Source organism: Drosophila pseudoobscura, chromosome 2 (assembly GCF_009870125.1).
Source record: "Drosophila pseudoobscura strain MV-25-SWS-2005 chromosome 2, UCI_Dpse_MV25, whole genome shotgun sequence".
NCBI lineage: Eukaryota > Metazoa > Arthropoda > Insecta > Diptera > Drosophilidae > Drosophila > Drosophila pseudoobscura.
Window position 1 is genome coordinate 1,800,995 of NC_046679.1, and position 19,901 is coordinate 1,820,895.

Sequence of the window (19,901 nt, forward strand, 5' to 3'; positions counted from 1 at the left end):
TGCTGGCTGGTTCAGCTGTTGACTTTTTTGAAATGTTTCCGCCCAAATTTATCCATTGAATTGAATTGTGATCTATGACACCATAGAAAAGGTTCTCACACGAGCTGTACAGCTTTTGTATATAATTTAAATGAAAACAAATGCAAGCGCTCTTGAGACCTTAACTGGTCACACTGCTCCCGCAGTAGAATAACTTTTAAATAACTGTTAATTTACTTGTGGGGTGAGGTGGGGCTAGTGGAGAGAATCTTGCGGTTTACAATAAGTGTGAAATCCAAACTCACGACGCGATCAGCGCTTTGAAGCTCCACCCAGGGGTGCACTTTGCCCACAGCCCAAAAGCCAACACAAGCCGCAATATGCCATTGACGGGGGGACGGCGACGGCGACCCCAACCCACACACCTGCGCAGGCAGCGCGGCGAACATTGTTAGTTTTTGGCAGCAGCGTTTTCCACTGACAAACAAAAACAAATCATTTTCTGTCGCTGTCGTGAGCGGACGATCTCGGTCTACACAAAGTGCAATAACTAACCATTAGTTCCAGGGAATCTATTCGAATAGGTGGTATTTGTAGTTGATTTAAAAGTGAGTCTCTCCCGTGATTACCATCCCTGTGTTCTTTATTTTGCTCATTTTTTCCCATTTTCCTTTTCATTTGCCCTGTCGCCACGCAGTGACGAAGTTGCTAAAATCGATATTTGCATATGTGAGCCTGCAGCTGGACATTCTCAGGTTCAGGTAAGAGAACTCGTGCTCGACATCCTCTGCAGGGCTTCCTCAGACTTGTCCTTGGCCTGCTTTGCTTCGGCCATTTTCATGGAGTACTTCTCGTTGTGCTTGAACACGCAATAAAAGGCGATGCAGCCCACGATATTGATGATAAGGGTCAGCATCAGAACGTAGAACAGCACAATGATCGCCTTCTGACGTTTCGTGCGCTGGCTCCATGGCACATGCTCCGTCGAGAACTACAGAACATATATAGATGGGAGGAGGATTCGAGGATCAGGCCTGGCAGTGGCAGTGACAGGAAACTCTTCTTACCGGCATAATGAAAGATGGAGACAAGGAAGACGACGTGCCCATTTATTTTACTAAATGCCTTCGACACTTGAGATTAGATTTATAGTTTCAGAACATCCGTATAGGATAGCAGATAGGATTTACATGGCAAGGGTTACTGGATAATCCCCTGTTCCCTCAGCGAGGCGAGCTCCTCAGGCCCATAGCCGAGCAGGTCGCTCAGCACGGCATCCGTGTGCTCGCCCAGCATGGGTGGCGCCGTGCGGGCGTCGTTGCGTGCCTCGCTGTAAACCACAGGCGGTCCGACCACCTTGACGGATCCATCGCGAGTATGCGGCAGAGTCTTTACCAGACCAATGGCTTGGATATGTTCGTCCTCGAACACTTCGCTAATGCTATTCACCGGACCCACCGGGAACGGTGCACCTTCGAAGCGCTTCATCCAGTTCTTGGAGCTATCCTGCGCCAGAATCTGCTCAAGCAGTTGCACCAACTCCTCGCGATTTTGGACTCGGTCTTTGTTTGTCTTGAATTTGGGATCCTCCGCCACCGGCTCGACCTCCAGCAGACGACACAGTTCCACGAACTGGGCATCGCTGCCGGCCCCCAGAGTAAGATAGCCATCTTTGGTCTTGAAGCTCTGGTAGGGCACAATGCTGGAATGGGCTGTGCCCCATCGCCGGGCCTCGGTGCCCGCGTTCAGATAGTTGCTGCCGACATTTATCAGCAGGGAGCAGCAGGTGGAGAGCAAATCCACGTCGATCTTCTGGCCACGCTGTGTCTTCTCACGTTGATAGAGGGCTGCCAGGATCGCTCCATGGGCATACAGCCCGGTGGCCACGTCCGTGACGGCCACACCCACCTTGCTGGGCGGCCCCTCCTTTTCCCCAGTGATGTGGAGTAAGCCGCCCACGGAGGAGGCAATCACGTCGTAGCCCGGACGTTTGGCATATGGCCCCACCGATCCGTAGCCACTGAGAGTGCAGTAAATCAGCTTGGGATTGACCTTCTTCATTTGCTCGTAGCCCAGATCGTAGCGATCGAGGGTGCCTGGGACATAGTTCTCCACCAGGACATCACTGATCTCGGCCAGCTTGTGGAGCAGTGCCCGGCCACGCTTCAGATCAATGCACACGCTCTGCTTGTTCCTGTTTTGGGCGAGGAAGTAAGCGGCATCCTTGCTATGCTCCAGGAACGGAGGTCCCCACTTTCTGGCCTCATCGCCAAAATGCGGACGCTCCACCTTGATGACCTCTGCCCCCAGATCGGCCAGCACCATGGTGCAGTAGGGGCCGGCAATGATGCGGGTCAAGTCCAAAATGCGCACGCCCTTCAGCGGATGATGACGCTCGTCCGCAGTAGCATTATCTCTGTTATTGTTCTCGCCGGCGTCGGCTGCAAAGTTTCTCAAGCTCTGACAAACTCTGTAATTAACAAAGCCACGACAGAGTAGCGGATGGAGTCGCTGTGACAACATTGGGGAGCCGGCTGCCAACTTATCTAGTGGCTATCTGCGAGTATGTATGCTCTGGCGATGGAAAGTTTTGCGATCCAACTTGATCCGCGAACACATTTATCGTCACTGGCAAAAGGCCCCCAAGCGGAAGCTTTTTGGAGCTCTCCCTCTCTCTCTCTCTCTGTCTCTATCTTTCTGTTATCTTTTATAGCGCACTCTTAAGAGACAGCGCGTACTAAAACGAGAGAGCAAGATAACTCAACTGTCATAAGCTGGTTAAGAGAAGAGCATGGCCTCCCCCCACCAATATTACTCGATTTACGTTTCACCTTGGGAATTCCCACTCGCGAGTCCGAATCCTTTCAAATCATGACTGTAAAACTCGTCCCTCGCGTCGTGTGGGGAAGCACAGCACAATCGGAGTTTAATAAGCCCAGATGCCATATCATTACAGCAGAGCATGAGATCTTTTATTGCTCACCGTCGCTGCCAGGTTATTATAGTTCTGATTCGTTCTCTGTAATTATGCCACCTAGCTGACATCTTGGATGGCGTGATCCGAGACCAAGTATTCGGCCATCTAAATGATTAGTTTGGTTGCTAACGTTTAAGAGTATATATTTGTGTTCTGTTGTTCTTGAAAAATGTACGGCCAGTCCCTAATATGCTGCAATTATTTTCTAATGGCTCGCACAATTAAAAAGCCATTTTATTGTCGTAGATAAGTAACTTACGGCTGAATGCTCACCATAAGTGTCAGACGAATCAGTGGGCCCTCACGCAGACCCTTGAGGTCATCGCATGCTCTGTAAACAAATCGTTAGTGTTCTAAATTGGATTGATTCATCGCCACGTGCTGTATTGATCTGTATTCAGGATCTGAATTAGGTATTAGGCCCCTTCCTGCACAAGTCTTTATTTACACCCGACACTCAAAAGGGATATAATCGATTCTTTGTTTTTGCATTCTCAGTTCGAAGCCTCTGTACCGAGTGTCACGGTGGGTGGAAAGCTCCTTATAACATGCCCCTAAAGTATAAATCATACTTGCTTACAGAAAGACATACGGTTGATCCAACCTGAAGTGTGTTTTGCTTTTGCATTCTCGGGGATTCTCTTTTTCACCAACCGCTGACGTAGATCTATGATTACTTTACCCGATTGATGTCTGATATAGTTCTTGGAATCTATAGAGCTGAATGCTAGTATCTAAACTAATTCAACAACACTCAATCTATCACTGTAATCTATGTGTGCAGGTTATTATCTACAATAAATAGCAGATCTATTGCGGAACTGTTCGGGGGTAGCCCATATTTTTGTAATCATTAGGGAACATCAAACGGATGTATTGACGTGCGATATATTAGCTTCGATTTCTTAATGATTATTAATTAAGGGACTGATTGATTGGACACAAACATGTGACCAGTAAGTACTCTAGTACGCGTGCAGTGATAGCTATGAATGGGGCAGAATCGAACTGATTCATTGACACGAGCTCTACTAGCGTCGGATTCGTATCCAACCCATTTATTTGTGAAGGGAGCGTGATACTAAATGGGATCAGGGTTCGAGTTTCGAGTTTGAGTTCTTGTGAAATATTGTTTTCACACTTTTCTAAATAGACTGCAGCAGGGTTTTCCCCCGGAAAGCTCTTCTCGAATCAATATTTATACACCGGATGACGCCGCAGCGTTCCTTTGTTTGAATGCCGATGATCTCAGGCCGGGCTGTAACTAGGGGTCAGCATGCATAACATTACAGTAAGTGCTCTCCAAAGAAAAAGCAAACAGAGAGCAGACTTGTGTGTGTAATTAGCCATATGGGTCCTCCCTATTGTTTACAACTGAAAGCCATTCCAATTCCGATCTCTGGTAATGGGGGGTTCATCGGGTCAGGGCATGTTAATAATTGCAGGGATGGTAATCCGCGGTGGCAAACGGTGGCATTGACGCACTAGTATCTGATGCTTAGTCAGAGCCAATCCGTTTCCTTGGGGGCCTACAGAAGCTTAACAGCGCCGAAGAGAGAGAACCACACAGAGAGAGAGAGAGAGAGAGAGATCCACAGAGGGAGAGCGAGCTTGAAGCAGCACTCTCTCTCTAGCAAGCAGCGCTTTAAATACCTTGGGGCGTGCTAGCCCCCACGTTATTTGCTTTGCTCGTCTCGTTCGCGTCGGTTCGCGTCGGTTCAGTTCGTTTCAGTTCGTTTCAGTTCGCTTCAGTTCGCTTCAGTTCGGTTCGCTTGCCCACCTCCAGCGGATTCATCCGAGCTCGGGGTCAGATCCAGATAGAAAACCCGACTTTGATAGGAGCCCCGAAAGAAGCCTGGAATGTGATAAGACACACACACACATAGCTAAAGTGTAACCAAAATGAAAGCCGGAGAAACGTTGCGCATGCGTGTGCAGCGCCAGTCGAATCATATGCGAGTGCATCCCAGAGATACTTTGGCTAGGCAAAACTAGTTTTCCTATATAGCTGATAAAGTCGGGGGCCCAAGAAAGTAACGCAACGTATTAGCCAACTGACCAAAAAGGCATCGCACACAGATCCCCTCAGCCAGTGTTCGTTGTCGTTCAAGTGAATTGTGCAAGCGAAATTAAATATCACAAACAGCAGCAGTAGCAGCAGCAGCAGCAGCAGCAGTTGCCTTCGTCTCTGCTGGCCTGGCTCTTTTGCCGTCAATTGCAGTCAGCTGCAATATTGCACAATCCTGCCAACCTGTTCAGACACTGGCCTGTCTGTCTCTGTGCAGAGCCGCCCCAGAGCCGTGCAGTGGAGTGCAGTGCAGTGCAGTGCAGTTCAGCGCCATATATCTGCGAGATACAGTGGGCGCTCTCTTTCTTCCCTGAGTGTTAACCGCAAAGCCGTCAAAATTGCTGTGCTACTTTGTTCCAGGATCCTGGGGTACATCATGCGCCGGTTCCTCCGCTCGGCCATGATTGTCTTCAGTTGGTTCGTGGTGCCCTACAGCCGGTACACCAACATCAAGGTGATACGGCGCAAGCTGCCACCGATACGCAGCCACCTGCTGGAGATACCTGCCGTCGATCTGGCCAAGCTGATTCGCACCCGAAAGGTGAGTACGCTCCATTTTCTCTCCGTTCATTTAGGCCACTTGCGCAAAGAAACCAACAAAAATAATGGCCAGGCCTTGCAAATCTTGCAAAATCAATAGCCAGCCACCAGATTGTTGCCACAGCAGCAACAGCAGCAGCAGCAGCACCAGCAGCAGCACCACTATCGGTTGCCACATCCATTAGATACATTGTGGCAAAGTTTGAGGCAATGTTGATTGCCCGGAGGCACAGACATCTCCCCATTAGGTGAAGCTCGCACATTAGCAGGTCGACGGTCGTCGGTCGTCGGTCCTCTCCGCCTCAGACTTGGACTCTCAGACACCGCCTCGCCCCAGACTTGGCCTCACCTTTGCCTCTGAATTTCGGCAGAAAGCGAAAAACGCATAAGACAAAGATATTACTTTTCATTTATTTATTTTGTTATTGTCGCCGCTGTTTTTGTTGTCACTTTATTGAGTCTCTTAAAAGTCGCGTCCGAGTCGGTGGGGCACTCACTCGGCCCCTAACATTTCAATTACACGAGCGGGCTATAAAAAATGTACAAGGGGACCGAGCTAGGGGTTTGATACCCTTCCCAGAGCATAAATTAGCTTGCCCTGGAGGCCAACGCCACAAACGATCTGGTTAATAATTATTTATTTGTTTCATAGACATATACATATGAAAATATTAACAACGAAAGGAAATATAGCAGAGTAAAAAAGAAAAGAGTTTTAAAACTTGAACTATTGATTGTTTTTCAAGCCAAGAAAGTGCGGGCAGGTCTAGAGGGAACGGCAAAATCGGTCTAGGTCTCTAGGATTATCGGACCACTATTTTCAGTGATCTTAATGCGTCACCAGTTCCAATTTCTAGCAAAAAGTAAAATATATTATTCCTTATTCAAATAAGTTTTCAGTAAAATCAAGTCTATTGTTTTTTCTAATCAAATATTCCACTTTTTGAGAACCGTGTATTCACCTTGATAATTATCTCAAATCTGGAGCTAATCCCCATCTACAATTTATTAAACATTTGATCTTAGACAAAGCAGCAAAGCTCTCATGATAAAGGATAGTGATATTTAGGTATTTCCTCTTCATTCATCACTGCAGTAGAACCACATATGTATTTCATTTTGTTAAAAAAAGATATGCTCATTCTTAAAGGGACAATTTACTACTGACAAGTATTCGAATGATTTCTTTTTTAAAAGAAGCTCTCTTGTCGAGAGCTTAAAATTGGTTGGACACTCGTCGATCCACCAAAAGGTTGTTAAAAAAAAGAAGTAAAGAATAGAATCATTGGAAATTCATTACTGTTTAGACTATATGATTCTTGAGTGGACTTTTTGGCTTTAAACGATTGGGATTCTTCAAAACTATTTTCAAAAAACTCTTCTTGTTTCCACTCCTCACAAAGTCGAATCCCATCCACCATGCAATGCGCTTCAAAAACTTGATGTGATCCCAGAGCCAGAGCCAGAGTATAACCCCAGATGAAATCGAAATCAATTTGGGTTTTTTTGTTGTTTTGTTTTTGTTTTTATGTGTCGTCGCAAGCACTTGAGGCAATTGGCCCAAAACGGGAGCCATAGACACGAGGCATTGAAAAAGCAAGGGAATTAGTCATCCGAAGTACGGATGGATATTAACAAAGAGCGTTTTATGGGGCGCGCAGAAATTTCGCAAAAAAAAAATTAAGAAACAAGCGGCCTAGACAGTCGGATGGCCTGAAGAGAGCATAATCCGTAAGATGTGGACATGGGCTTGGGCATGGGATATGGGACGTACATGACGAATACTACTCCGTACTCGAGAGAGATCTCTGCTGTTTTTGCTGTGGTTGCCTCGCACATGCAAGATTTCACGGCGTTCATTGGTCCACATCGTGTGAGGTCACTACTTGACAGACCTTATCGAGTGCCACTCCCCCTCCCTCCCCCCCGCCCCACTCCTAAGCCCGCTACTAAGCCCTGTTGTTGTTACTGTCTTGCGGCATGCACTCCGTGTAGTTGATATTTTAGTGCACGTTCCGTCTGGGGTACAAAAGATTTGTTGTTTTTTTGGTTTTGTTTTTGTTTTGTTTTTGTTTTTATGACTGCTTTTGGGTCTTCATTCGCGCCAGCACTCATATGGTGCGTACGAGTGTGTCTGTTAAATATTATTATTTTTATTTTAATTATGTTTTTGCTTTTCGGCTTTGTTTTCAGTTGTCAGTTTTTTCCACTCTTAATTGCTGGCTGTTTCATTGTCATAGGTTAAGCATTGCCTCACTCCGCTCACGGCGGCCAGGAGGCTATTGCCAAGCGAAATGGTTTTGTAATTGAGATTATATCAGAAACCGCATCTACGAGTATAGCCATTACGGAGGAGGGAGGTCTCCAGTCGCCGTATTAGAATATTATACGCGATTTATTCACTTTATTCACTCGTGTCACAGGGAGCCTCCCTGCTGCTGCCCCGAAGAAGGAATTCGCTTAATTGCCCCCGTCTGCAGTTCTTTAATTGAGATTTATTTGTAATGGTATTTATTAAAAGTGAGTGGATACGAAATTGTATTTGTACTTGAAATCGCCCATTTCGTGTTTCGCTTTGCATCATTATTTTGTTTTGCTTAAATCTGCTGCTTCTTCAATCTTTCTGGCACGTACTTCATATACACCCAGAGAAAAGCGCAGGGAACCCTGCAACTTTGATGTTTATAGCAAATTTATGGCAATAGAATGGACTCGAGAGAGGAAATTCTCAAAAGAAACAGTTTTCATTTCCCTTTTCGCGGAAGTATGAAAATGTTTGATGTATATTGAAAAATTTAATACATATATTTTATTCATATTCCCAAAGTGAATCCTATTTAATTTCGCCATTTTTTGTATTTAAAACCCGAATTTGTACTGGCAAATATGGGTCGGGTTTTTCTGAGTGTAGCACATACACGAGTAGCATCTGTTTACTCGGCACATGAGCAAATCTGTGTCTGTGTGTCGCGATTTCTTTACATGCCTTTTGCCTCTTTTCGCTTTGTGCCACACGCAGCAGCGGCAGCAGCAGCAGCAGCAACAACAAGAAGATCTTCTCTACCTTACACAAATTATGTGGTACGAGTATCGGTATCGAAGCTTTTCGGTCGATGATTTTGTCCGTCTGTCGTCTTGCCTCGCTGCTTGCCCCTGCCCCTTGCCCCCTGCCCCCTGCCCCCTGCTTGTTGCATGCTGTCTCTTGGGCCATGTTTGCTTGATCAATTTGCTCTCGGTTTCTCCCGCCACTCCCCTGCACTCCGCTGCACTCTGCTGGTGCTGCTGCTGCTGCCTCTCTGATTTATTATTACACTGGAAGTCATTGAAAAAGTCAAGTAGCCTTAATTTTAATTATATATACAATACATGCATACCCCCGAGCCTGTATGGGTATGCACTATGTAAGTCCATGTTGATGGGAATGGGAATATGCATGTATTTATGTGGGGCTTGTGCATCACATGGGCATGCATTTAAGCAAAAGTAAGGCAATTTGATGTCTCAATTCAGCAGCAGGTACGAGCATTGTCAGATTGAGGAACCTGCTGGATGTGGAAGGTCTTTAGCATGAGATTCGCATAAATCAAGTTCAAAGGTTGCCATACGATTGATTCTGAGGCATAATTTATGGATTTTATTGAACCATTTTATTGATTTCTCGATCTCGATCGACTAGCACTTATCCTTCCACCTGCACCTTGTCACCACATCGATGGAAAGTGCCCCAGAGCAAAGTTCCTTCGGGTACCACTAACAAAAAGTGTCTTAGAAATCTCTTTATTCTACCCGTTTCTGGGTTTGACCATGATCCATCATCATGATACATCATTTTACTATTGATTCACAGAGATAGACTACTGTAGATTGTGTGAAAAGAAGCGGGAATCATCGGAAAACGTCCTACAGATAGAGATCTCCATATCTTTAGGGGGTGCGCAACGGTGCCTCTTCCCTCTCTTGGGAAATAAGACTTGACTTCATTAAAGATCTGCATACCAAATGGTCAAAGTGTAGTATGGCCTTGTTTTAGTAATAATACACACTGATACACAACCGACTAGCTCGATCCATTGGATTCCATTAGATAATTATTATAAAGTGGAATTAGTTGAACTTATTAACGATATCGTTATTGGATATTAATGCCTTTCTACTACCTTTTTTCCAAAGTCTCATTCGTTCTATCCTTAGTGATTGATAGCTAAGTCGATCTATCAGTCACCAACCATCCCTTCCACCATTGACTCATTCTCTGTTCATCTGGTACTTTCTCGCTTATCAGATCGAGACTTTGATCCATCCATCACGCTGTTACTTGCGATTCCAAACGCATACCTTTGATTGATATATCAATCGACATGTATAACAATAATTATGCTTAAAGCGTACATGTACTGCGCCCTCTCCGCATCCGATCAGCCCTTTCCCTCGCCCCAAGAGCGGGGATTGTCGTTGGGTTGGGTGTGTCAGAGTTAGAGGAACTTCTTCTGTTCGGTGAGGATTTTTCCACGATTCGTACATTGTATTGTATTGTCCAGCTTGAAACGTGTCTGTGCCTCTTTGTTTGCTCTCCATTCCTATGTTGCATTACTCATACGTCATGTGGCCGCTGAAGTGAACGTCATGAATGCAATTCTAGAGTCGTTTGGTTGGGCTTTGTTGCTGGCTTTGGCTGTATTTTTATTGATTTTAATTTAACACAAATTGCTTTTGTTGCTGCCTCAATAGACTAGAATTGATTGTTTCTGCCTGGTACCGGAGAATGTGGCTGGGGAATGTGGGGAATGTGCTAAATGCTGGGCGAGCCATAGCGGAAATATTCAAACCATTTTCCTTTCCCTATTCCTTATTGCAGATTAAAAGCGAAGAAGTCGTAGAGGCCTACATCGAACGCTGTCGGCAGGTGAGAGCCACTTCCAAAGGAGCTGGGCACGGATGCTGGGCTCGGTACTAATGGAATGCACGTTCCTTTACAGGTGAACCCACTGATCAATGCCATTGTCCAGGATCGATTCGAGGAGGCGCTGGAAGAGGCCCGCGAGATAGACAATGTCATCGCCATGGGCATCAACAGCGTGGAGTCGATGGAGGAGCATACGCCCCTGCTGGGCATTCCGGTGACCGTCAAGGAGAGCATCGCCGTCAAGGGCATGACCAATCAGGCGGGTCGGGTGTTCAAGACCCCGCAGATAGCCAAATCGGATGCCCCCGTGGTGGAGCAGATCAAGCGCTGTGGCGGCATCATAATGCTCGTGTCCAACACTCCCGAGCTGTGTCTGCTGTGGGAGACGTACAACAATGTAACGGGGCAGACCAAGAATCCGTACGATCTGAAGCGCACGCCGGGTGGCTCCTCGGGCGGGGAGGCGGCCCTGCTGGCGAGCGGAGCCTCGCTGCTGGGCCTCACGTCGGACATTGGCGGCTCCTCGCGACTGCCGGCCATGTTCAGTGGCATCTGGGGCCACAAGCCCACGCCGTATGCCGTCTCGTTCCGGGGCCATCATCCGACGAGCGATTTCCCCAAATGGGGAGACTTTTTCACCATCGCTCCGATGACGCGGTACGCCAAGGATCTGCCGCTCCTGCTCAAGTGCATGAGCGATCCGACGGGACCGAAGCTGACGCTGGACAAGGAGATCAGTGCCCACGGCATCCGGTTCTTCTTCATGGACAACGACGGGCCCTCAGGCATGATGCGGCCGCTCAGCCGGGACCTGCATGCGGCCATCAATCGGGTGGCCAGCGACTTCAATGCCGAGCGGGTGAACATTCGGAAGATGAAGTGGTCCCTGGACATCTCCCTGTCGGCGATGCTCACCATGAAGAACATCGAGACCATTTACCACAAGACCGAGGAGGGGGAGCAGCCCAAGACCGTGTGCAAGGAGACGGTCAAGTACTTCTTCGGCTGCTCGGACAGCATTCTGCCGTCGGTGATATTCGGCCACCTGCAGAACTTCATGAAGATCATTCCCAACTCGCGGCACAAGCATCTGGCCAGCATCATTGAGGCGCTCAAGACTGAATTCAAGGAGATGCTCGGCAACGACGGCGTCTTCCTCTACCCGACCTTCCCAAACACGGCGCACCAGCACTACCAGATCTACCACAAGCTGCTGGAGCCCATGTACATGGCCATCTTCAATACGCTGGGCCTGCCGGTGACCAACTGCATGATCGGCCTGGATCACCGCAATCTGCCCATGGGCATTCAAGTGGTGGCCAATCCCGGCCAGGATCATCTCTGTCTGGCCGTGGCCCGTGAGATGGAGCGCCGCTACGGCGGCTGGGTGCGTCCTCCCTCCGAGGATAGCCACAGTAGCAGCAGCAACAGCAACGGAGGGGGCAACGGAGGGGGCAACGGGGCAAGCAGCAGCAGCAAGCAGCGTGGCTAGCCATCCTGCGGGCGCAAAGGCTTTGTCCCTACGTGATTCTTTTGTACTTCGTTTTGTTTGTAGCTAATTGTATGTAAAATGGTCCATCATTTAGGAAACCTTTAGAAAGAGACTTTGAACGGACTTAGACAAAGCACAGTTATCAGCTGAAGCAGCGCCCGAATTCAGTTGAATGGAATCCCCAATCGCCCCCTCTACCGCACACATCATCTTTAGAGCCTCTTCGAAATTCCACGTCTCGAACTTCATTCTCCATTGTACTATTGTATTAAATTATTAAATGTCAACCAATCTCCAATCTTTTACATCGTATTATCTAACTCTATACACTATCTATGTAAATATTCCCCCTAGCTTCTAAGTCTTAGGTTTATGCCCCACTCATGGCAAAGATCGATAAAAAAAAACACCATTCTGTATGTATTGTATGTGAATATTTTTGTAGCAGTCACTGTCGAATCAACGAAAAACCGACAACTCTTTTGGCCCAAGAACAAAATGTGTTGAATAAACATAAACAGAAAACTAACCGAAAATTCACAACTAATTTATAAGACTTCTATGGCGCAATACCCCAAAAAGAAGTTGGCCTCCGCTCGAAGCTGCTTAGCTGGGCATCGGCCAGACAGCGGGCCACGGGGGGAGATCGGAGTTCCAACTGCATGGAAAATTGGGCTCAGTATCTACGAAAATACAGCTACTGGGGAGACAATACATCTGCAATATCTGCGCAAACAAACAAGTAAGTAACTAACTACTAGCGCTACTAGTGCAGGCAAGCATTATAAACGGTTCCACTTGGCTGGCTCCCGAGCACGGAGACCAGCGGAACCTGCACACTGGAAAAAATTAATGTTATTCAAGAAGAAAAACCCATCCCCACAGGGAATTGTGACTTTTTTCGAAAGATATCATTTTGGAACCAAAGAACCTCTACACTGAAACAAAATTCATAATACTCTAAGGAGATAAAAGGCATGGTTTTTTTGCAAATCATTCTGACATTTTTACAGCTATTACTTGGTGTCAATTTCATGGCACATAAATAATATTAATTATGGCCAAGAGTGGCATTTATTTTTATGATTTACAGATTTTGTATTTTCTGTGTTGGTTCCAGGCTGGCCAATTCTTATCTCAAAAGGCTTAATCGTGCGCATGCGCAGCCGTTTCCCAGCCTCAAATGCATTTCTGTCATTTCTGAGTTTCTGCCGAAATTTAGACAGATTTTACTGGCCAGGCCCCAGGCGCAGAGCGCAGAGCACAGGCACTTGCCGCATTTAGCATTGCATTTGGTTAGTTTTTTTGAGTTTCTATTACAAAAAAAAACATTGTGTGTGTTGTTGTGTGCTGTGTGTTTTTTTGGCTTTTGGAGTAGCTCAAGGTTTTGCCAATATGGCTTGCGCAATTCCGCTGCTGCCGCCGCCACTATGAACGTGTTATTTGGCCAAAACATCGGAGGTAACTTCAAATTCTTGCTTAAGAATGTGGTGGCCGTTGGGGTGGGGGCGCTCTGAAATGCTCTGGCCAATGCCATTCGAAAACCTGGTGAAGATTATCTTGTGTCTTGAAAAATTAGGTGAAAACCTTTTCATTTGTCTTCAATCGAGAAGGAGGAGGGAGAGGCCTTACGAGGGGAAAACCAAGCAGCATGACGACCAAATTGATGAAAACATCAAGTCAAGCTTCCACTACCTGTTGAGCCGTTGAATTAGCTGGAAGCAGAGACAGCTCCAGAGCCTCTCTTTGTCTTTGCTCTCTCCCTCGCTGGAACGTGTGTTCCAGCTGCTTACCTGGAACCACTGGCTGAGAGCGCGTTTCAGAGAGCAGAAACAGTTTCAAATGTCAGCTAAGCGCGGGACTGAGAGAATCTGGAAACTGTACAAAACGTCGAGCCCAGGGGCGAACGGGGGTGCCAGCGCCTACCTGCTGTACTGATCTTAGTAATATATAGTTTACAAATAAACACATATCTCGCTCTGCCACTGATAGACTGCTCTTGACACTAATAATTGTTTGTGGAAATTGTATAGAAAACCCTCCCTCAATACAGTCCAGTCCGCCCCTGACTGACCAATCTCAAGTATGTGCTCTTATCAATTGTTGTTGGCGTTTGCCTTGGATGCGATGCCGAATTTACAGCCGAAGTCAGCAATTGCTGACAGGCAGAGCAACGGAGAGAGGGAGAGACCGGAGAGAGACTGCTCTGACCGGAGAAGCGGAAATGTCATTCCAGTCTTTCGGCATTCCAGCCAAGCCTGGCCATGGCTACGGCTACGTCGGCCGAGCATGGCATTTCATCGTTCATTTAAAAACTGAATCGAGCAGCGAGCGGTTGTGCTTGTCCCAAACGCAGTCCCCTAGTCTTATATCTATCTATAAGTAGCTGTACCGCCAGTCTGACTGTACCAATAATTGGAACCCTTGAACTCTACGCATTTGAGGTGACAAATCAAACTGCATATTTGTTTACCGTGATCTACGTAGAGAGATTAAAACTGTGTCGATTACCGTGTTAAATCAACTGAATATCAAGTGTGATCTTAACCCCGTAAGACTCAGACACGTGCTACTAACGGATTCCCATTCCGTTAGTCGCCCGATTCTATATGCAATCTGTTCGATGCCACGTGCTTGCTCCACACGCAACGTGTTGGCAGAGGCGAAAGATTACTATATTTTAGCCTAGATTAACTGCGATTGAGACAGGCACGCTCCAGCTTGGTTTTCTCGACAAACTCTATATTTAATGCTGAATCTATGTACATAGTCCAGAAAGTTACTAAATTTACTTGTAGCAGCTGCAGGAACAATTCTAAATTATGTATACTTAGGCGAGCATTTAAACTTTAATGCTTAACATAAACAATTTTCGATGAAGAAAAACAATATGAAGAAATGGAAAATGTGATGGCGTGGGGCACGTGTCAAGAAGTTAGAGAAGATTACTTCTCTTTGACAGGCTGGGCCTTGCGGGTCTTTGGCTCGGGGGGATCAATCAGGTTGCCGTGGCGCACAACATCGATGTGGCCCAGACGTATCATTTTCTCCTCCCAAACGGATATGGCTTTTCTGCAAAATAAAACATTAGCAAATGGTGTACACGTTAACTGAGCATAACCCACTTGTAGATCTCGAGCTCCTTGCGTGTTTCTTGAATGTAGACGGCCTTTTCGGCATCGGAGAGGCGGGACCACTTGGCCGTCGTCTTCTGATGCCACTCACGGTACGTTTGCTGTGGCGTTTGCGGGGTATTCACGCGCTCACTGATGATGAAGCGCAGGAAGGCTGAGGCCGGCTTCTTGGGGCGTCCAAGTTCTTTGACCCGCTTGCGCAGCTGCCGGCGCTCTTTGGCTTCGCCAATGTCCTTCTTCAGCTGCTTGATGCCGGCACGCTGCTCGTCGGTTAGCGTAGCGTCGTACTTTGTGCGCTGCTCAAGGTAAACCTGCTGGTCCTTCTTAAACTCCACCTGTAGACGCTCCTTCAGATTGGTATCTGCATCCACCCAGCTCTTTGCCAGTTGACGAACCACCTCAATGGTGGTTATGGTCGGATTTGTAGCTATCAGCTTTGGTCGCATCTCACGCATGAATCGGAAATAGGGGGTCAGCGGCTTCTTGGGGCGGGGAGGAAGCCCCACTTGCTCCTCGACTGTCTTTGACTGTTGAACGGGACTGTTGCTGAGGTTGGCAACGGCTAGGGGTCTGTTGGCGCAGGTTGTTGTGGGTGTAAATTGTTTGTCGATTTGAATAGGAACTGCAGATGAGTCTTGATTTTTGGCTACAACTTGCCTGACTTTGTTGATTAGCGACCCGATGATGGACCCCCGCGACAGTAGCGTTGTTGTAAAGATCATTTTTAGGATTTGTTCTCCTGCTGTGGCGCTTTGAACAGACTTCTGTAGCTTCTTTACTTTGTACTACAGATATTGTTGTCGACTGAAAAGGCACAGAAAACTTGTTGCTTTTGTTGTTAATAAGATTTACGTAAAAAATGCGGCATTTGATGGATGTAGAGCTGCCACCTTGTCGTTAGTTTTACAGTAAACATCGCCTCGACTTACAGCGATAGCTTCGATATATTCACGAAGCTGCAGAGTTGCCATGTTACAGCTGTTGCTGCCTGCAGTTAACCTGAAATTTATTATTGGCGAGACTTTATTGTTTAAAAAACCCAGGATAAACGGCCTACTCAAGATGACCAACAATGATGCAGCAGTAGAAGCTCCTAGTTCGAGTCGTGCTAGCTCCAGTAAACAGCAGCCCAAATTGGAAATCACCGAGAAAGTGCGCGTCCTTTGCCTTCACGGATACCGCCAAGACGGGGATGCGTTCAAAAACAAATTAGGATCATTCCGAAAATTTACTTCAAAATATGCCGAATTTGTGTTCATCTCTGCGCCGCACATTGCAGCACCGCTAGAGTCCGCCGCCGAGCCGGTTCCAGAGCAGCGCAGTTGGTGGGCCAACAAAGATGATGGCACATTCAAGGGCACCAACAAGGGGGGACCGGCTTTTGGCTTCCAAGACAGTCTGCGCCTTGTGGAAGAGGCCTGGAAGACGCAAGGACCGTTCCAAGGACTCCTTGGGTTTTCCCAAGGGGCCTGCTTCGTCGGTTTGATTTGCGGTCTGGCCAAAAAAAAGTGTAAGTAGATCTTGATCGGACGAATTCATCAAAAGTCGGATAATATCAATCGTCTACCCTTCTAGTGACCTCCATCCGGCCTGAGTTTGCTGTGCTTTCCTCGGGCTTTGTGTCCGGCAGCCTGGTGCATATGAGTGCCTACGAAGAGCCTGTCAGCATACCCACCCTCCATATCTATGGCTCAAGCGATGAAATCATACCCAAAGACATGAGCGCATTGCTGGCGTCACACTTCAAGAACGTCGAGGTTCTGGAGCACGGCGGCGGCCACTACTTTCCGGCCACGGCGCAGCAGAAACAGACCTACATCAACTTCTTTCAAGATAGGCTGCAGGAGTACTTGGAGCATTTGGAGCTGCAGCAGAGCAGCAGTGTCTCGTTCATCGAGAGCGGGGCGGAGGACAACGACGACGATGGCGATGCCAACGATGCTGAGGTGGCCGCTGCAACGGCGGCCGCCGGCTCGGATCTGGACGATAGTGATTAGCTGATTTTGTTTCTTTCTTCGTTTTTAATAATAATTAAATCTTATTATTACAAAAATAATAATTTGATTATAAATTATAATAAAATAGTTAGGAGCCCAATAATTTTGTTGAAATATTCACCGTTTTCACTGCTTTTCTGGCTGTAGTAGGATTTAGTATTGAGGATTGCAATAGCTTTGAACTTTTTTTATGACTGTGTATTTTTTTCTTCAACAAATTCGTATAAATTCCATAAAAAAGAAACAAATAAATTGTGGGTAAAGGTTAAAGCCGAATATTTAAAATCCCATTCCAAGAGTACAATAATTTTGTATTAGAATCAGTATTGTTCCTTGCTAAAAAAACAACGAAAAAATGCATATTTAGCTATTGTGGCTGCAGATGTTGTTGGTTTGACTGTAGTTGATGCGGTTTTCAGAGAGTAGAAATCGTAGTACAATTCGAAACATATTGCATTGCATCGAGCGCTTGACTCTTCGTGTTTTTTGTTTTTCTTCTTGTATATTTGTATGGGACAAGCGAGAGCAACAGCGACAGCGTAGACCTAGATCTAGATCTGATAGTAGTTGCCCCAGTTTGTCTGGAGACTAGTTATCCCTCGCATGCAACGGATAGCAGGGACATGCCTGTGACTGCTGCTGCTGTTGCTCATGATGGATGTTGTGTATGGTTTGGGATTCTATTTTATGCGACTGCCTCCTGTCCGTTTGAGGCTTCTTGGTTTTTCATCACTTCTGGTAAGTCGGGTGGAGCTGAGTATGGCGTCATATCCAGTGTTTCAAAGTCGCCCATATCGTTCCTAGAAAAAAGAAAAGAAGCAACTTCCATCAGATCCAGCTGCTAATCAGTGTCTCAACCCATTCAATGGCTTCGGCTCGAAGGGGAGCAGGGACACGTGCACAGACAGCTGATAACCTGCTTATCAGCGATTCTCGAGCGAGCTTCCTACCTGAATGTCAAGCCCAGTTGCGCCGGCGACTGTGCCTTCGCCGTGGATACCGTCACGCCGTACTCCTGCAACGTGCTGTCATCCTCCATAATGTCGTTGTCCTGGTTGTATAACCGCTGATCGACGACTTGTACTTTTAGAATGCCTAAAAAACCAATCAAATTACTTAATAATCAATCTTTGTTTTCATGCAAACTACAACAAATGAAACAACGAACAAATCGCTGCTCTATAAATAGGAACAAACAAGAATACACCGACACACGCTCGCTCACCTTCAATCATACGTTTCAGCTCGGCAACGGTAGTGTTCTCCTTCGCATCCGTGAAAATCGTCGTCTTTTGCCTTCTGATCATGAGGAACACGTCCTGTAAGGGAGGAGAGTGGCATTAGCAAAAGGTTCGTTTCGGTCAAAGTTCAGTGATTCAACCAGCGGCAGCGACGACGACGACAGCGCGAGGCACGGTACGGCACTTTTGTATGTCACGATTATTCACTCGGCACGTCCGCGTGTGCGTGCCTGTATGTGTGAGCGTGTACATATGTATATGATGCGCCGAAAGTCGTCGTCCTGCAGCTGCTCAAGGGCCGGGGCCGGCTTTGGGGGCACGCTCACCATGTTGCCAAAAGTTTGTTTTGTTAGTTGCCTTTTGTTTACTACTGCAAGTGCGAGAAGGTTACTACAACTACGTTGTTGTTGCTACTGCTGCTGTGCTGTTGTTGGCGCTGGACGATACTTCTGGTGGCGTGGGCGGCGCTTCCTTTGGCGGCGGTTCGATCGGCTGGATTTTATCTATTATGCCACCCCCTTGGCAGAGCGCTACTACTACAATCTCGTGATCCTTGTGAAGGGTTTGTAGGTCCAGTTTGTGCCAATTTTAAGACGTGCAACAGCTTTCCGCTCTTTTCCCCGCACTTGTAAGTTTTCGTTTTTACGATTTTGTCAGGCCTATTCTGTTCAGTGACCGACCCTCAGAAATATACCGAAACTACGTCACATATTTCAAAATATACCGTAAATATACTGACGAATTATTTGTATTCAAGTTGCATCATATTCTTCGTTTTGGATATTCCGTGGAATATTATATTACTATTTCTACAAGACTGGTTACCTTTTAGTTCTCATCTCCACTGGTTTGTTTATAATATATGGGTTAAGCCAAACCAGTCAACAAAAATTTCCACTAAACTTATTTCCTTACATGGTAGCTACACGCTAACTACACATGTGCTACAAACTAACTACATGTTCATGTAATTACCAAAGGCGACACCTGCAGGGGAAATGTGTATGTTTCAAAAATGTTTGCCCGTTTTTCTTCCATATAAGCCCCATGGAAGCGCCAGTGTATAAAACCTCCGTTATCCACTTTTTGACACGCCTTTATTCCCGACATTTATGAACAAATTGAGTTCGATCCGATTCAGTAATCAATGTGGACTGGGAAAAGGCTCTAAGTGGCATTTCTACACGGTTTCTACATTGGTGCATTCGTCTAGAGGGTGAGTCCATAACGCGTCTTAAAAAATACTGGAAGATACTATGAAAAGTATAAAATTTCCAAGGTGCGTGAGCTAGACGTGGTGGCAAGAAAATCAGTGTGACCGCGGACTTATCGTTAAAATATACCGTCGACCGTCAGAAATATAGCGAAATATAAATTCTCTTTTCAAAATATACCGTAAATATACCCATGAAAAAACTAACAGTCCAGTTTAACGACTTGAGGTAAATGCCGAAAAATATTACTGTTTATAATAATAGGAACCGTATTCCTCGATTTTTATATTCGATTTGATATTACTACTTATACCTAAACCCATAACACTACTAATTAATCAGTTTGCTGTTAAAAT

The 19,901-nt window shown here is 46.4% G+C and overlaps 5 protein-coding genes and 1 long non-coding RNA gene across 9 annotated transcripts; 2 read left to right on the forward strand and 4 right to left on the reverse strand.

Annotated features, from left to right (window-relative positions):
• Nucleotides 1-67: 67 nt before the first annotated feature.
• On the forward strand, nt 68-12,488 carry LOC6898018 (fatty-acid amide hydrolase 2). Of its 3 annotated transcripts, XM_033376759.1 has the most exons (5): nt 69-587; nt 677-740; nt 5,385-5,565; nt 10,420-10,467; nt 10,541-12,488. In XM_033376759.1, coding segments are annotated over exons 1-5 (1,713 nt in total). In that variant the 5' UTR covers nt 69-586; the 3' UTR covers nt 11,960-12,488. The 3 variants fall into 3 exon arrangements, with proteins under 3 accessions (XP_033232651.1, XP_033232650.1, XP_033232652.1); XM_033376760.1 differs by lacking the exon at nt 5,385-5,565 and having other exon boundaries at nt 68-587; XM_033376761.1 differs by lacking the exons at nt 69-587; nt 5,385-5,565 and having other exon boundaries at nt 675-740.
• LOC4800239 (succinate--hydroxymethylglutarate CoA-transferase) lies at nt 597-2,917 on the reverse strand. Its single transcript, XM_001357500.4, has 2 exons — nt 1,047-2,917; nt 597-970 (listed from the first exon to the last, which is right to left on the reverse strand). Exon 1 carries the CDS (start codon nt 2,500-2,502, stop codon nt 1,180-1,182), a length of 1,323 nt encoding a protein of 440 aa, XP_001357536.1. The 5' UTR covers nt 2,503-2,917; the 3' UTR covers nt 597-970; nt 1,047-1,179.
• A 487-nt stretch (nt 12,489-12,975) lies between the features above and the next one.
• Nucleotides 12,976-13,894, reverse strand: LOC117183314 (uncharacterized). Its single transcript, XR_004468469.1, has 2 exons — nt 13,592-13,894; nt 12,976-13,504 (listed from the first exon to the last, which is right to left on the reverse strand). It is a non-coding gene; the product is annotated as an uncharacterized lncRNA (long non-coding RNA).
• Nucleotides 13,895-14,680: 786 nt separating this feature from the next.
• Nucleotides 14,681-15,981, reverse strand: TFAM (mitochondrial transcription factor A). 2 transcript variants are annotated; one of them, XM_001357763.5, is made up of 3 exons: nt 15,751-15,981; nt 15,085-15,663; nt 14,681-15,031 (listed from the first exon to the last, which is right to left on the reverse strand). In XM_001357763.5, the coding sequence occupies exons 1-3, from the start codon at nt 15,813-15,815 to the stop codon at nt 14,905-14,907; spliced, it is 771 nt and encodes a 256-aa protein (XP_001357800.3). In that variant the 5' UTR covers nt 15,816-15,981; the 3' UTR covers nt 14,681-14,904. The 2 variants fall into 2 exon arrangements, with proteins under 2 accessions (XP_001357800.3, XP_015038646.2); XM_015183160.2 differs by having other exon boundaries at nt 15,085-15,825.
• A 55-nt stretch (nt 15,982-16,036) lies between these two features.
• LOC4800535 (esterase GA18864) lies at nt 16,037-17,435 on the forward strand. Its single transcript, XM_001357762.4, has 2 exons — nt 16,037-16,603; nt 16,669-17,435. The coding sequence occupies exons 1-2, from the start codon at nt 16,063-16,065 to the stop codon at nt 17,088-17,090; spliced, it is 963 nt and encodes a 320-aa protein (XP_001357799.2). The 5' UTR covers nt 16,037-16,062; the 3' UTR covers nt 17,091-17,435.
• On the reverse strand, nt 17,267-19,032 carry EloB (elongin B). The gene is made up of 4 exons (XM_002136959.4): nt 18,658-19,032; nt 18,316-18,409; nt 18,041-18,185; nt 17,267-17,890 (listed from the first exon to the last, which is right to left on the reverse strand). The coding sequence occupies exons 1-4, from the start codon at nt 18,658-18,660 to the stop codon at nt 17,776-17,778; spliced, it is 357 nt and encodes a 118-aa protein (XP_002136995.1). The 5' UTR covers nt 18,661-19,032; the 3' UTR covers nt 17,267-17,775.
• Nucleotides 19,033-19,901: the final 869 nt, after the last annotated feature.

What these genes read in the sequence shown, in the direction of transcription:
- LOC4800535 (XM_001357762.4), top strand. Translation starts at nt 16,063, where the DNA reads ATGTTACAGCTGTTGCTGCCTGCAGTTAACCTGAAATTTATTATTGGC. An exon ending in CGGTCTGGCCAAAAAAAAGT is followed by an intron (nt 16,604 to 16,668) that starts GTAAGTAGATCT and finishes CTACCCTTCTAG; the next exon opens with TGACCTCCATCCGGCCTGAG.
- EloB (XM_002136959.4), bottom strand. An exon ending in GCTGAAACGTATGATTGAAG is followed by an intron (nt 18,186 to 18,315) that starts GTGAGCGAGCGT and finishes TTGGTTTTTTAG; the next exon opens with GCATTCTAAAAGTACAAGTC. An exon ending in CAACTGGGCTTGACATTCAG is followed by an intron (nt 17,891 to 18,040) that starts GTAGGAAGCTCG and finishes TCTTTTTTCTAG; the next exon opens with GAACGATATGGGCGACTTTG.
- TFAM (XM_015183160.2), bottom strand. Translation starts at nt 15,815, where the DNA reads ATGATCTTTACAACAACGCTACTGTCGCGGGGGTCCATCATCGGGTCG. An exon ending in AAGGAGCTCGAGATCTACAA is followed by an intron (nt 15,032 to 15,084) that starts GTGGGTTATGCT and finishes TTTATTTTGCAG; the next exon opens with AAAAGCCATATCCGTTTGGG.
- LOC4800239 (XM_001357500.4), bottom strand. Translation starts at nt 2,502, where the DNA reads ATGTTGTCACAGCGACTCCATCCGCTACTCTGTCGTGGCTTTGTTAAT.
- LOC6898018 (XM_033376759.1), top strand. An exon ending in CTGGACATTCTCAGGTTCAG is followed by an intron (nt 741 to 5,384) that starts GTAAGAGAACTC and finishes ACTTTGTTCCAG; the next exon opens with GATCCTGGGGTACATCATGC. An exon ending in AGCTGATTCGCACCCGAAAG is followed by an intron (nt 5,566 to 10,419) that starts GTGAGTACGCTC and finishes TCCTTATTGCAG; the next exon opens with ATTAAAAGCGAAGAAGTCGT.